Genomic DNA, 12,119 nt, shown 5'->3' on the forward strand with positions numbered 1-12,119 from the left:
TGCGTATGAGAAGAATTTATTGATTTGTGATTACACAATACTTGAATTAACCAACAATTTGTGACGAATGTCCAGTCCCATTAAAGTTATTGTAGTAATGTCCGATCATTGTGAGAGTGGAGGAATCATTGTGCAGAAGACTAGCAGCGGGAGTTATGAATCCACCATCAAATATTCGCTTAACTCTCGCCATAAACCATGAATACCTGCAATAATAAGATACGTTAGTTTTATTTCTTAATATTTAATTATATGTGACATTGAAAAATCATCATAGTATTTATCGCTGTTACTCGGCTCGAACTTTTTGCGGTCCAACAAAATGTTATAGTTTCCACTAAGGAGGTCAATGTACTGTTTGTAGGACGGCTGTGGTCATCGTGAGTATCAAATTATTTAAAAGCTAACTGACACTTTTTTAATCTAGATGTAAAACGTTTGTATCAGGTATAATATTTAGGAAAAAGATAACAATTTTGATTTTATTTGTTTCCATATTGTACACGAGAATGCAAATCTTTTTCTCTGAATATAAAATTTCATTGCAACGAGTAAGTGCTTAAATACATGTGTTATTATTTTTGCTCACAGAAAGAATTTGATAGTGAAGTCAAAAATGATAAATGTTCGTTTAAAAAATAAATCAATTTCATTAACTCTCAATTTTGACCTTTGATTGCGACGATTTTAGGGTCATTTTCATAAGAAGAAGAAGAAATAGTTTATTTCGGTAACTTATACATGTACAGTATCTCGTTACATACAATAATTACAAATATAATGATTCTGTGGTCACATGACAAAAGCAAAGAAAAAAATAATCAGAAGAACATAAAAAGTTTTAACTGATGACATTCTAACAGAGAACAGACAGCTGCAAATAAAGAAACAAAGAACATCACAATTTCATTATCATTCATAGAAATAAAAAGTTCCAGTAAGAAGAAAAACACCAAAAAAAACAAACAGAAAAGACGTGACAATAACATACATTTATTTGTTCTACTTTATTTACTGTCAAACCGTTTTGAGAATAACAATTACCTGATAACAATTATAGATTGTTAAGAAAAAAAAAGAGAAAAAAATAAAAATCCCGATTGAATGTCCAAAACGTCAAAATTGAAACTGTTGTAGGCTCGGTTTGACTAAGCCGGTTCAAGGACAGTATTGGAAAAGCAAGGTGTTTCTGCGCCCGATAGGACCGGTCCAAACAGAATTGAAACATGAAATGGTAAAATTTTGAGAAAAAAAAACATCCGCAGATGTGTTTGACAGAGTACTTATTACTTCATCGCCAAAGGTTCATGCATATGTTTTGTGATAAAATCAATTTACCTTTGTGAGTACAATGTAGTAATGGTAAAAACAATGTATTTGTCGAATGTTTCTTTATTGGATTCTATTATAGTTCACTAAAACTCATTTTTATTACCTTAGCACATAAGGTGCCGCCTCAAGTTTCGGTAACAGAGTTTTCATCAGATGCAGTTGTTGGTGTTCATCCGTAGATTTTGGACACGCAAACTCCGTGAGCCAAATTTCTTTATTGTATCTATGATACAGCTTTTCTAAATACGACATGATGTGATTGGCATTACAGCTATACGCATGCGCAGCTACATAATCAATACGACAGCCATTGCATACACGAAAGAACTCATCCAACCACACAAAATTATGATGTGCCGGGGCAGGACTTAGGATTGGTTTTCCATGAGAGTGTTTTTCAATTTCTGGCCAAAGATCAGCTACCTGTTGGGCAGACATATTTGTTTGGACGGCTTGGTCGGGTTCGTTCAAAACTAGTACATACGGTGCGTTGCTTGAAATATTCATGTGTATTGCGCCATTCCATCTAGATTTCCAAATCAGTGGAATGAATTCAGGCATGTACTGAAAAGAGTGAGGACATGCCTGAGTCACAGTCTGGTGGTAAGTAGTGAGGTCGTTTTTATAGTCATACCTGAAAGAAAAATCAAATAAACATGACGTGGTCCGCCCCTGTCTTGTATTTGTGAATTCACTTAATTGCCTACCATGGGTAATGCATTACCTCCACTTTGAAGAGTATTCAAATAGAATATAGAATAGAATATATTGAAATTGAAGGGCGTGGGTTCAAACCCCAGTAGGGGCAACTTTTTTTTTTCTTTCTTTTTTTTCTTTTTAACATTATTTATGTATCTCTCTGATCCCTTGTGGAAGAAAAAAGGGTTTGATTTAAATTATATAATTATTGTAGGTATTTATTCGCTAAATAATGCCAAAATTTATGGCAAATATGATACCAGATATTTTCAAAGTTTGATAAAATAAACACTTCACGGTAAAAGTATTTTATATTTCGCATGATCAACCAATATACCTTTAAAAAATTTAGGCAAACTTTGAAAACAGCCCCTTATTATGATAAATTTTAGGGATATTTTGAATAAGGCATTTTAGATAGGGAAATGGTAAAATTAGTGTTTAAAGTGGGTGGGGTAGAGTAACATTTTTATACATAATAAGAACATTTTGTTTAGAATCAAACATTTTGCTTGTGTAATTTGTAACCTGAATGTCATTATTTGTTTCTTAACAATGAGCAACAGAAAAACATTTTTTATAATGATGATATTACAGATTATTTAGAGTTTCCTCATTTATGAAAATAAGCCCTTCTAATGGCAAAGTCTTAGTTCAGAAATATATCCATAACTCATAAACCGCACGGTAAATTTTATTTAAATTTTGCATACAGGTGACCTTGAAGACATATAACTGTCCTATGTTGTCAATTTTACAGTTCCTTGTGGTGCCCATTACCCATGGTCTACCTTTATCAAGAAACGAGAAAAAATGTACATAATCTACAAATAAAGAGGAAGTTAACAACGGACACTGTAATTATGTAGTCTGATGACACATTTACTAGTCAGAAAAAGATTGAATCTTCAATGTGAATGAAAATTTTTAAAAAAAAGAATAAATGATGTACAAATATAAAACATTTGCCTACCACCAAGCGATATTGTTAAGATTTTTGAAATCGTCACACAATAGTCCCGTAGCCCACGCAACGACGCCTTTCTTTTTAGATCCACATGTAAACCCTGCGTACAAAATTACGCTTAATGAACAAACTAGAAGAAACTTGTCCATCGTCATTTCGTTTTTTGTTGTTGTTTTATTGTGAACTACACGTATATTCTATAATATCTTTATAACAAATGATAGTCCGAAAGAAACTTTAACAAACCGATAAGACATGTCAAAAAACGAGTGCATGTCAGTGTAAGTGGCCAAATACATGAATAGATACCGTCGTTACAAAGACGGGACACACGTCTCAGTTATATTTCTTCTTGGCGTTTTTTTAACACTTTAATCTTTTTAAACGATTTCTTTCTTTCCTAGCTGTAGGCGTTTTGAACATTTCTTTTCTCAAGTTTCTTCACGTTCTAGGCTTGTCCTCGTACAAGTTTCATTTGTGTTAGGTATTATAAATCAGTATTTTATTCCGATCTTGTTTACTATATGCTCCACAAACAAGTGTTTTGAAACATTACACTTCGACGAATTGCCCATTGGTCCCTTAAAGTATATCATATCTGTATACGGAGAAAAATACAAATAACCAAATATGTATAACAAAACATTCTTTACGTTAACAAGCATAACAAACACTTTGTTCTTTACGCGTTGTTTTACGATTATTTTCAGCAACGTTAGTCTTACAAACTATTCGCTACATTATAATAGATTATTACCATTCTGGAGGTCCTTTTAACTAGCAATAGAAATTTCCAAATTTTATTCTGTACCACGCAATTTGTGATTACAATGTAATTGTATCCAGATCAAACTCTCTTCATTGGCCATATAGACATAAAGGCAGAATGAAAACTGTTTCATACAATTTCCTTAAGTATTCCGGAATCTTAGATAATTATTGAAACACACAAAAATATTAAAAGAAAACCAAAAGGATGACGATATAGAGGGTTGTGACTACATCAGTCTAAAAAATCTCATTTTTACATCAAAATACTTATTTTCGATTTTAAGTAAAGAGGTTAAATTCTTAAAAGACAATCTGTTTTTGCATTGTTTTAGGTAAAGAAAAAATACTGATCGCTCTATTTCTTTTTAAGTTTTCACAAAGCAGAATAATAAGGCCGCCTTTATTGTGAATTATCTTACCTTTGAAAGAAGCACAAAAAAGTTTCGAGTGAGAATAATTCAAAAAAGAGATCGTTGACTCATATTGATTCCATTTAAAACGTTTATTTTCTCATATTTTTAGATCATGCAAACTTTATTGTGTGAAACAATTTTATCCTGTCTATCTAAAAAGAAGAGCAAACAATCGGGCAAGAAAATACATAATGTATCAAAAGTGGCTTAATGTATTTTAAGAAAACTATTTATCTAAAATTAAACCACAATTCAAGCATTGTATAATTATTCAATGTGCTTACTAAGTATTTTGAATAATATAAAATTCGGCCTTCAAACATTTATGATATATACACGTCCAATCATAAAATGTATAAAGCTTCCGAATCATTGTAAAATTATATACACGATTTAGCATTAACGAATTGATAAGGACATCTTAATTGCTAACTTTGCCATTAGCGCCCTGTTTATGCACCAAATATGCGTAATATTGGATTAAATAAGGCTTTGAAATTATATAAAAACAATGCCCCATTGTTTAGTCCTTATTTTTAATCATAATTTTTGTGTTATGAATATCAATTGTGATACCAAAGTATGAATTTTAAATCCAGATTTGAATAGGATCTTACTGAAGACAGAAATGAAAGTAAGTTTCGAGTATTATTTACATGTGTGTAAAAATAGATAAATACATTATATTAATGTGTGTATATATTTAAATATCTATAATTTCCATACTGTAACCATAGATCTTCTGTAATTATTTGCATTGTAATTGAATATTTTACTTGTTCCATTATAATTGTATAATTGTAAAAATGTGCTCTTCTTTTGGAGGAAATAAAGATATTATTATTATTATTTTGTTTTATAATTTATTGATTTATTTTATATTTTTTATTATCATTTAGTTATTTATTTATTTTGCATGCAATTCCATCTTCTCTTGTTTTTGGTGTGTTTTTTTCGTTGTTGTTATGTTTTATGGTGTTTTTTGTGTGTGGGGGTATATAAGTGGGTTTTTTCTGAACGAATATCACAATTGCTATTAACAACTATTAATTGTCAACATTTTTGTAAATGCTTCATTAGATTTCCAAGGTACCTTTATATTGAAAGAAAATGCATTTGAAAAAGACACAGTGATACGAAAAAAGTACTAGTCACTGAATGACTAAATTGTATTGTTTGCATTCCTATATTCCTTTGAATGAGTATTTTGCTTTTTCGTTCATGCAAACATTAATTTTATTTTATATTTTTTATATTTCCAGATGTTATGTTATTTAGCTATCTTGGTCATAAGCAGCACTTTCTCATATGTTTGTGGTTGTACTTGTGCTCCATTCGATCCAGAGATAGATTATTGCGCACGAACCTCGGGATTTGGTGCGTTTTCGTTTGAATTGAAATCTTCTTAGAAGTTATGGTCTTGTGGTATATCAACATATCGTTTTGTTTCGCTTGTTTTGTTAGTTTTTTCACTGATGTCTTTCCGATTTAGAAACAATTTTGTCATATCGATCCAACTCTTACTGGCTTTCTTAGATAACAGATAAGTTATTACCAATTTCTCCGTAAGTGACCGACTACAAATCCAACATAATTGGCGAGAGACAAATAGGCATTAGACTAAATTTTCGAAATCAGTTGTTATATTATAAGTCAAATAATAACATGGTGTACTTATGATCTGTAGCCGAAATACAAAGGTAAAAAGCCATAGTATTTATAATTTGTGGCTGAAATACAAAGCTAACACATCCATACGTTTTTAAGATACACCCAATCAAGACATTGGGGGACAATGGGGAACCTTAATATTAAAACGCATTATGTTTGAAGAGGTTCCTAATTATTTCTAATAATGTAACTTTTTCGTCACTTATATTACCTTTGTTTATTTACTTTTTATCACCAATTTTGTTTAAATTTGTATTTGTTATGCATGTAATTTTGACTTGCCGCAAAAATTGTATTCATATCTGATTTTGCCACATGGGTCTAAGATATTCCGGGTGAAAAATAAATAAACGTATACATGTACTATCTAAAGCAAAATAATTATTGTTTGTAATGGCCTTCATTTCTTGATTATTTTAGCTGCTGTGTTTAAAATCAAAGGCAATGGTACTGTAGAAGGGTTTCAACTTGCCTATAATGTTGATATACTTTACAAGTACGTTTTTGAGGTAATAATCATTTTCAATAAAAATGTTATGAGAAAATATATACATGCACAATTTAATTATATAAAGCATTGAGGTGTCTATTATATCTATAGTGTTGTAAATATTTCACTCTTAATTTTATTGAGTTTCCTGTTGGAGCAGTTCCATTTCAAATGCAGGGAGTAAGAAGAAATAAAAAGTAAGCGTACTCTAAAGGAGAAAACAATGGGCGGAAATAAAATATATTTATGTGTAAATCAATTCTGTTTTATGTCCAGACAAAATAACGAATTTACTTGGTACAAAAAATTCAAAGAAAGTATTACGTTTTCAATTATAAGGTCATAAAATTTGGAATTGTTCTAAATGTTCTATTGTGTTCCAGGCTCCTGGTGAAACTGTGAACATAGATCAGTTATTTACTGCTACATCTGGATCTATGTGTGGAATTCGCTTACGTCCAGATAGTTTCTATATCATCACGGGTAAATGAAGATTTTTTTTTGAACATTTGAATTATACCACATCAAAGATAAAGAGGATATTGAATAAGTGTAGGTTCAGTACTGAATTTATTGAACAAGTTGAATATAGTTATATCACGCAAGCCTCTGGCGACTATAATATTACTTAAAAGAATAAGTTCAATAAAAATTTAGTAATGAACCTTCACGAATATAATATTTTATTTATCACATATCATCCAAAATAACAACTGTTACTACGGTGAAAAGAAATGGCTAAGAACGCACTTAAATTGCAACGTTAACATGCAGCGCGTCTTTATATGTTTGTATAATGCAAATGACCACTTTAAAACATATGAACTTCGACTATAATATTACTTTACAGAATGGGTTCAATGAATTTAGTAATGAACCTTCAAGGATATAATATTTTATTTATCACATATCATCCAAAATAACAACTGTTACTACGGTGTAAAGAAATGGCTTAGAACGCACTTATAGTGCAACGTTAACATTCAGCGCGTCTTTATATGTTTCTACAATGCAAATGACCTTACGTTAAAATATATGCACGGCCGTGCAATGCCATTTTACGGAGCCGCAGAAGCGGCAAGGATATGTGATAAATAACGATATGAGAGTGAAACAAATGTGTGTGTGTTTTTTGTATATCATATAAATATACATTAGTAATGAACCTAAAATGACATTATGCAACAACATATCAATACAATTTTTCTGAATGCGAAGCTTTCAAAATAATATTTAGATCTCTCTTTCTATGCCAAGCATAGAAGTTGGTATCTCCTACGTAGAAGTTATCCTTTTTATAGAACTTTATAAATTGGCACCAGTACGCACGCAGTCGTTTATACCTTTTGTTTTACATACGCTGTATCATCAATACAATCGTTTAAACCTTTTGTTTTACATACGTTGTGTCGTTAATACAGCCGTTTATTCTTTTTGTTTTACATATGTTGTGCCGTCAACAAAGTCGTTTATGCCTTTTGTTTAACATACGTTGTGCCATTTATACAGTCGCTCATACCTTTTGTTTTACATACGTTGTGCCGTCAATACAGATTTTTTGTTTTGCATATGTTGTGCCGTCAATAAAGTCGTTTATACCTTTTGTTTACATACGATGTTCATCAATGAAGCGGTTTAAACCTTTTGTTTTACATACGTTGTGTCATTTATACAGTAGATTAAACCTTTTGTTTTACATACGTTGTGTCATTTATACTTAAAAGGTTGTCTATACCTTTTGTTTTACATACGTTGTATCATTAATGAAGCCGTTTAAACCTTTTGTTTTACATACGTTGTATCATCAATGAAGCCGTTTAAATCTTTGTTTTACATATGTTGTGTCATGTATACAGTCGTTTAAACCTTTTGTTTTACATACGTTGTATCATCAATGAAGCCGTTTAAACCTTTTGTTTTACATACGTTGTGTCATTTATACAGTCGTTAAACCTTTTGTTTTACATAGGTTGTATCATCAATGAAGTCGTTTAAATATCTTGTTTTACATACGTTGTCTCATTTATTCAGTCGTCTATACCTTTTGTTTTACATATGTTGTGTCGTCAGCTTTTGTTTAACATACGTTGTGTCATCAATAAAGTCGTTTATATCTTTTGTTTGTTTTACAGGATATTTTGAAGTAAGACCCGATAAGCCTGCAAAAATGGTAACTGCACTATGTTACACACAAGACTACTTCAAAGAGAGTCCTGTCGTAAATGGTGACCCACCGCCGTGCGAGAGATCTGACAAATATGTTGAATTTTCTGAATGATGAATATAATACATTTGTAGCACTGCATTAAAAAGTAAAATATTATACTCGTATGCCTTCAATACACTTATATATAAAAATATATTATAGATATTGATTTTAGTCTAATAAAACCATTAAGATCATTTTTTAGCAATTTGATTGCTTTCATTTTTTAGCAATTTGATTGCTTTCCGATGAAGCGATGTTTCGGCGCAGTCCGGTGCCTTTCAGTCTTTGTATGCATAGAATAGAAGTATTTAGAGCAGGTATTTGTAGATAATCAAAATCCGTCAAGAAATAACCAATGTATGCCAAAAAGTGTAGGTTTATAAGTGCCTCGGAGTGTATATAGTATACGTCAAAAAAATATTTTTTTATAAAATATGGTCCAGTGACCTACATCGTCCAAATTCTTATAATAAACACTATATTTCACTGTTTTTACACATTGTTTTTTAAGCTCTATCATGAAATTATTGTTACAGGTTTATTGGCAAAAGCTATCTACAAAAAGTCATCAAAACGTATCATGCTTTCACTGGCCTATGCAATGTTGATTAAGTATGATTGTTATACGAACAGCAAGTGTTTGCAAATATTTTCATCTTGTGGGTAGATTTCAAATACCGAAGATATTGCCTTACGAAACTGTTTTCATTGGTTGAACAAAGAGATTTCTTCTTCTATTAAATCTTTAAGTTCATCGATACAGTCATCATCCTTGTTTTCAAGTAGATTTACGGTCGGATTGAAATACTCCCCTATGTGTCGTTTATGTAGACGATGTGCAAACTCTTGTAAAAAGTTCAGATAGCGGTTGGCTAGTTCTTCTTTGTACCAGTATTCATCCTTTGGTAAAATTTCACACAGCCACAAAAGTGTTGTCTGAAAGTCAAATTTATGTCCTACATATAATATTATGTATTAAATTGTATATGAATCACATTTTATGTTTATCAAAAATGCTGATAAGAATAAGTAAAGATTGTTTGAATTTATCTTGTATGTAATCTTACAGACCGATGTTGACATGTAGAAAGAGACGAAGAACCAGATTTAAAAAAACTAAATACCTTTAATAGGTACGAGGAAATTTCTTTTAATCCGGTCGATTTTGACTTCCATTGCATCAACTTCTTTTTCATAATTCTAAGGCATGCCTTGCGCCACGTGTTTGCGTCATCAATATCTCTCAAAAGTTCATTTTCGCAGTTTGCATACGAAATTTTCCAGTATTTATCTCCTTTAGGCACCAAATATATCTGCTGACATTTCACAATGTCTATTTTTTCTTTCGTGAGCCACTTTTTAGTGTCGCGTCTTGGCCACCCAAAGTCTGTGACACTTATTATCTCATTTGATAAGGTTAATTTTGGAGTTATATCTACGGAAATATTTGGCCCGTCGTCCTGTTGGATTGTCAGCGTTACAGCCGGACCTCTAGCACCACGGTTTAAACTAACTGCATCAAGTCCTGAAATTTACATTTTTGGTATGCAAAGAATGGATAATAACAGTGGAAAATGAAAGAAATTTGGGGGACATTTGTTCTGGTTGAAATAAATATACGATATGTTTACAATTTGAGCACTTCAGATATGCCATATGAACTTTTTACACAAGTGACGATTATGTAACCACTTACGCTATCAGAATAAAGTAAACATACCATACACAGCATTATTGACAAAGTCGTGAAACTCGGACAGGAGATAGTATGGCAAAATCATCGTCCGTTTTCTATCCGGTACACAGCAATTTGGAAATCTTGAATTAACCCGCCGAGAAACATAAACAGCTTTAAAGCCATCAGGCACGTAGGGTTCGTTAGGGTTTGGACGTAAGGATCTCCTCTCATTTGGAAAATATCGCTTCCCTGTGTGTACGAAGGTCGATGGAATCTAGTATAGTAATGAATTATTAGCGTTTAAAACTTCAGCATATGAGTGTAAATTTCTTTTGGATAAATGAATATAGATATGAAGAAGAATTAAAGTAACAGCTTATTAATTTGTTTACAAACTTAATGGAAATGCATTAATCAATAAGTTCGGAGAAAAACTGAATTTTTTTTTTATCATAAATCAATTGAACAAATCTAAAATGAAAATGACAGTTTAAAAATGTATTACGTTTACTTTATTTCTATCATGACTGTCAATGTCATCCCATTCGAATTCGAAGTCAACCGGCTCATCACTTAGTTCTAGTTCTTGACAATTGATTAGGATATCAACACTATAGTCTAACTCTTCTGCTTTTCCTACTTTTACTCCAACAGCATATGAACCTTCGGTGGTAGCCTCCTTTGAAAAACGAGCTCTGTTTTCTCTTTTATTTAGAATTTTGTCAAGTAGCTCATTAATATTATCATGTGTTTCATTTTTAATATCAACATCTATTGTGACTTTTTCAGAATAGAATTTGAGAATTGAGTCAAGATGTTGGCTATTTAGTTCGGTTTTCCGATATTTTGATAATCGTAAATGTGATACTGAAATATTGTCAATGACGTTTTCTTTTGCCATAATATCTAATAATTCATTTTTCTTTGTTGTTTCACTGCTATTTACCGTTTCATTACATCCCTTGGGTTTTATACTACTACTAAGATCAGTATGATCCTTGTTTTTTAATTGTCCTCTTTTTTGTTTATCTGCTTTTTGTGATGTCGATTTACCAAGATATCGCCAGTTCTGTTTAACAAGTTTACTCTCAGACGCAGTTCCAATTCTTCTTAGCGTTAACGAACTATATTGTTTAACAACATTATTTTTTACTGATGAATTGTTATTTTCCCGAGTGTTGGCTTGCTCCCTCAAAATAGGTTGTTGTCGGATCGGATATTTATCACCGGGAGATGTAAGAGACCTTTCAAAATTTATATTATTTTTTAGCTTTTCCATTTTAACTGCAATTTTTTCATCTCGAGGCTTGGTCTCTTCATTTGAAAATCTTTGAGACGTTGAAATTGTTTTATCTTCTTTGTTTGAGTTTGCATCATTTTGGGATTCAACTTATCTGAAGATATTTTTTTTCAAATTTCTTACACAATTATATCTTTGAAACAAAGGCTTGATATAGGCCTATCAGTTTATTCACCCGCCTAATCATATATTTCGATTTAAGATATGCATGTTTACTTAAAATCTTTTTTTTTCTCTCATATTGAAATGTATCTATCTCGCAAAATTTAACTACTACTTTTAATTTATTGCATTTAAAGCTTTTCTCTAAATGAAAGTATAACAAAATGTACACACATATATGTGACATGTTTATAACTAGAGGACCAAAAAGGCCCTATATCGCTCACCTGAAAAATCACTGTCTTTACAAGACATATATTATTTCTCATTTAAATATAATGGCGACCGTTTTCTATATCATCAGGGCATTAAACATAATTAATACCTATGTAACTATATATAGTAACAAAATCTAGGATATTTCAGGGCCATTATGGCAAGATCTAGGTCATTATGCAATTTTGGCCGCCTTGCTACTCGGCATTAT

The 12,119-nt window shown here is 31.4% G+C and overlaps 3 protein-coding genes across 4 annotated transcripts; 1 reads left to right on the forward strand and 2 right to left on the reverse strand.

Moving 5' to 3' along the window:
- Positions 1-3,229, reverse strand: LOC132742701 (uncharacterized). Its single transcript, XM_060731167.1, has 3 exons — positions 3,005-3,229; positions 1,436-1,966; positions 1-206 (listed from the first exon to the last, which is right to left on the reverse strand). Exons 1-3 carry the CDS (start codon positions 3,151-3,153, stop codon positions 47-49), a joined length of 840 nt encoding a protein of 279 aa, XP_060587150.1. The 5' UTR covers positions 3,154-3,229; the 3' UTR covers positions 1-46.
- A 1,223-nt stretch (positions 3,230-4,452) lies between these two features.
- Positions 4,453-8,668, forward strand: LOC132742704 (uncharacterized). Its single transcript, XM_060731170.1, has 5 exons — positions 4,453-4,816; positions 5,445-5,559; positions 6,274-6,362; positions 6,727-6,826; positions 8,476-8,668. Exons 1-5 carry the CDS (start codon positions 4,811-4,813, stop codon positions 8,619-8,621), a joined length of 456 nt encoding a protein of 151 aa, XP_060587153.1. The 5' UTR covers positions 4,453-4,810; the 3' UTR covers positions 8,622-8,668.
- A 132-nt stretch (positions 8,669-8,800) lies between these two features.
- On the reverse strand, positions 8,801-11,695 carry LOC132742703 (cyclic GMP-AMP synthase-like). Of its 2 annotated transcripts, none has more exons than XM_060731169.1 (4): positions 10,742-11,695; positions 10,273-10,504; positions 9,677-10,077; positions 8,801-9,488 (listed from the first exon to the last, which is right to left on the reverse strand). In XM_060731169.1, exons 1-4 carry the CDS (start codon positions 11,507-11,509, stop codon positions 9,258-9,260), a joined length of 1,632 nt encoding a protein of 543 aa, XP_060587152.1. In that variant the 5' UTR covers positions 11,510-11,695; the 3' UTR covers positions 8,801-9,257. The 2 variants fall into 2 exon arrangements, with proteins under 2 accessions (XP_060587152.1, XP_060587151.1); XM_060731168.1 differs by having other exon boundaries at positions 10,736-11,695.
- Between the last annotated feature and the right edge of the window lie 424 nt (positions 11,696-12,119).

The sequence above is a fragment of the Ruditapes philippinarum genome, unplaced genomic scaffold, assembly GCF_026571515.1.
Source record: "Ruditapes philippinarum isolate M1 unplaced genomic scaffold, ASM2657151v2 ctg2004_1_1_1_1, whole genome shotgun sequence".
NCBI lineage: Eukaryota > Metazoa > Mollusca > Bivalvia > Venerida > Veneridae > Ruditapes > Ruditapes philippinarum.

Excerpts from the sequence above, each read along its gene's own strand:
- LOC132742703 (XM_060731168.1), bottom strand. The coding sequence starts at position 11,509 with ATGGAAAAGCTAAAAAATAATATAAATTTTGAAAGGTCTCTTACATCT. Across the intron at positions 10,078-10,272 it reads TGTCAATAATGCTGTGTATG|GACTTGATGCAGTTAGTTTA; the intron begins GTATGTTTACTT and ends TGTAAATTTCAG. Across the intron at positions 9,489-9,676 it reads TTTCCTCGTACCTATTAAAG|ACAACACTTTTGTGGCTGTG; the intron begins GTATTTAGTTTT and ends TTTGACTTTCAG.
- LOC132742704 (XM_060731170.1), top strand. Across the intron at positions 6,363-6,726 it reads TTTACAAGTACGTTTTTGAG|GCTCCTGGTGAAACTGTGAA; the intron begins GTAATAATCATT and ends ATTGTGTTCCAG. Across the intron at positions 6,827-8,475 it reads TAGTTTCTATATCATCACGG|GATATTTTGAAGTAAGACCC; the intron begins GTAAATGAAGAT and ends TTTGTTTTACAG.
- LOC132742701 (XM_060731167.1), bottom strand. The coding sequence starts at position 3,153 with ATGACGATGGACAAGTTTCTTCTAGTTTGTTCATTAAGCGTAATTTTG. Across the intron at positions 1,967-3,004 it reads CTTAACAATATCGCTTGGTG|GTATGACTATAAAAACGACC; the intron begins GTAGGCAAATGT and ends TTTTTCTTTCAG. Across the intron at positions 207-1,435 it reads GCGGCACCTTATGTGCTAAG|GTATTCATGGTTTATGGCGA; the intron begins GTAATAAAAATG and ends TTATTATTGCAG.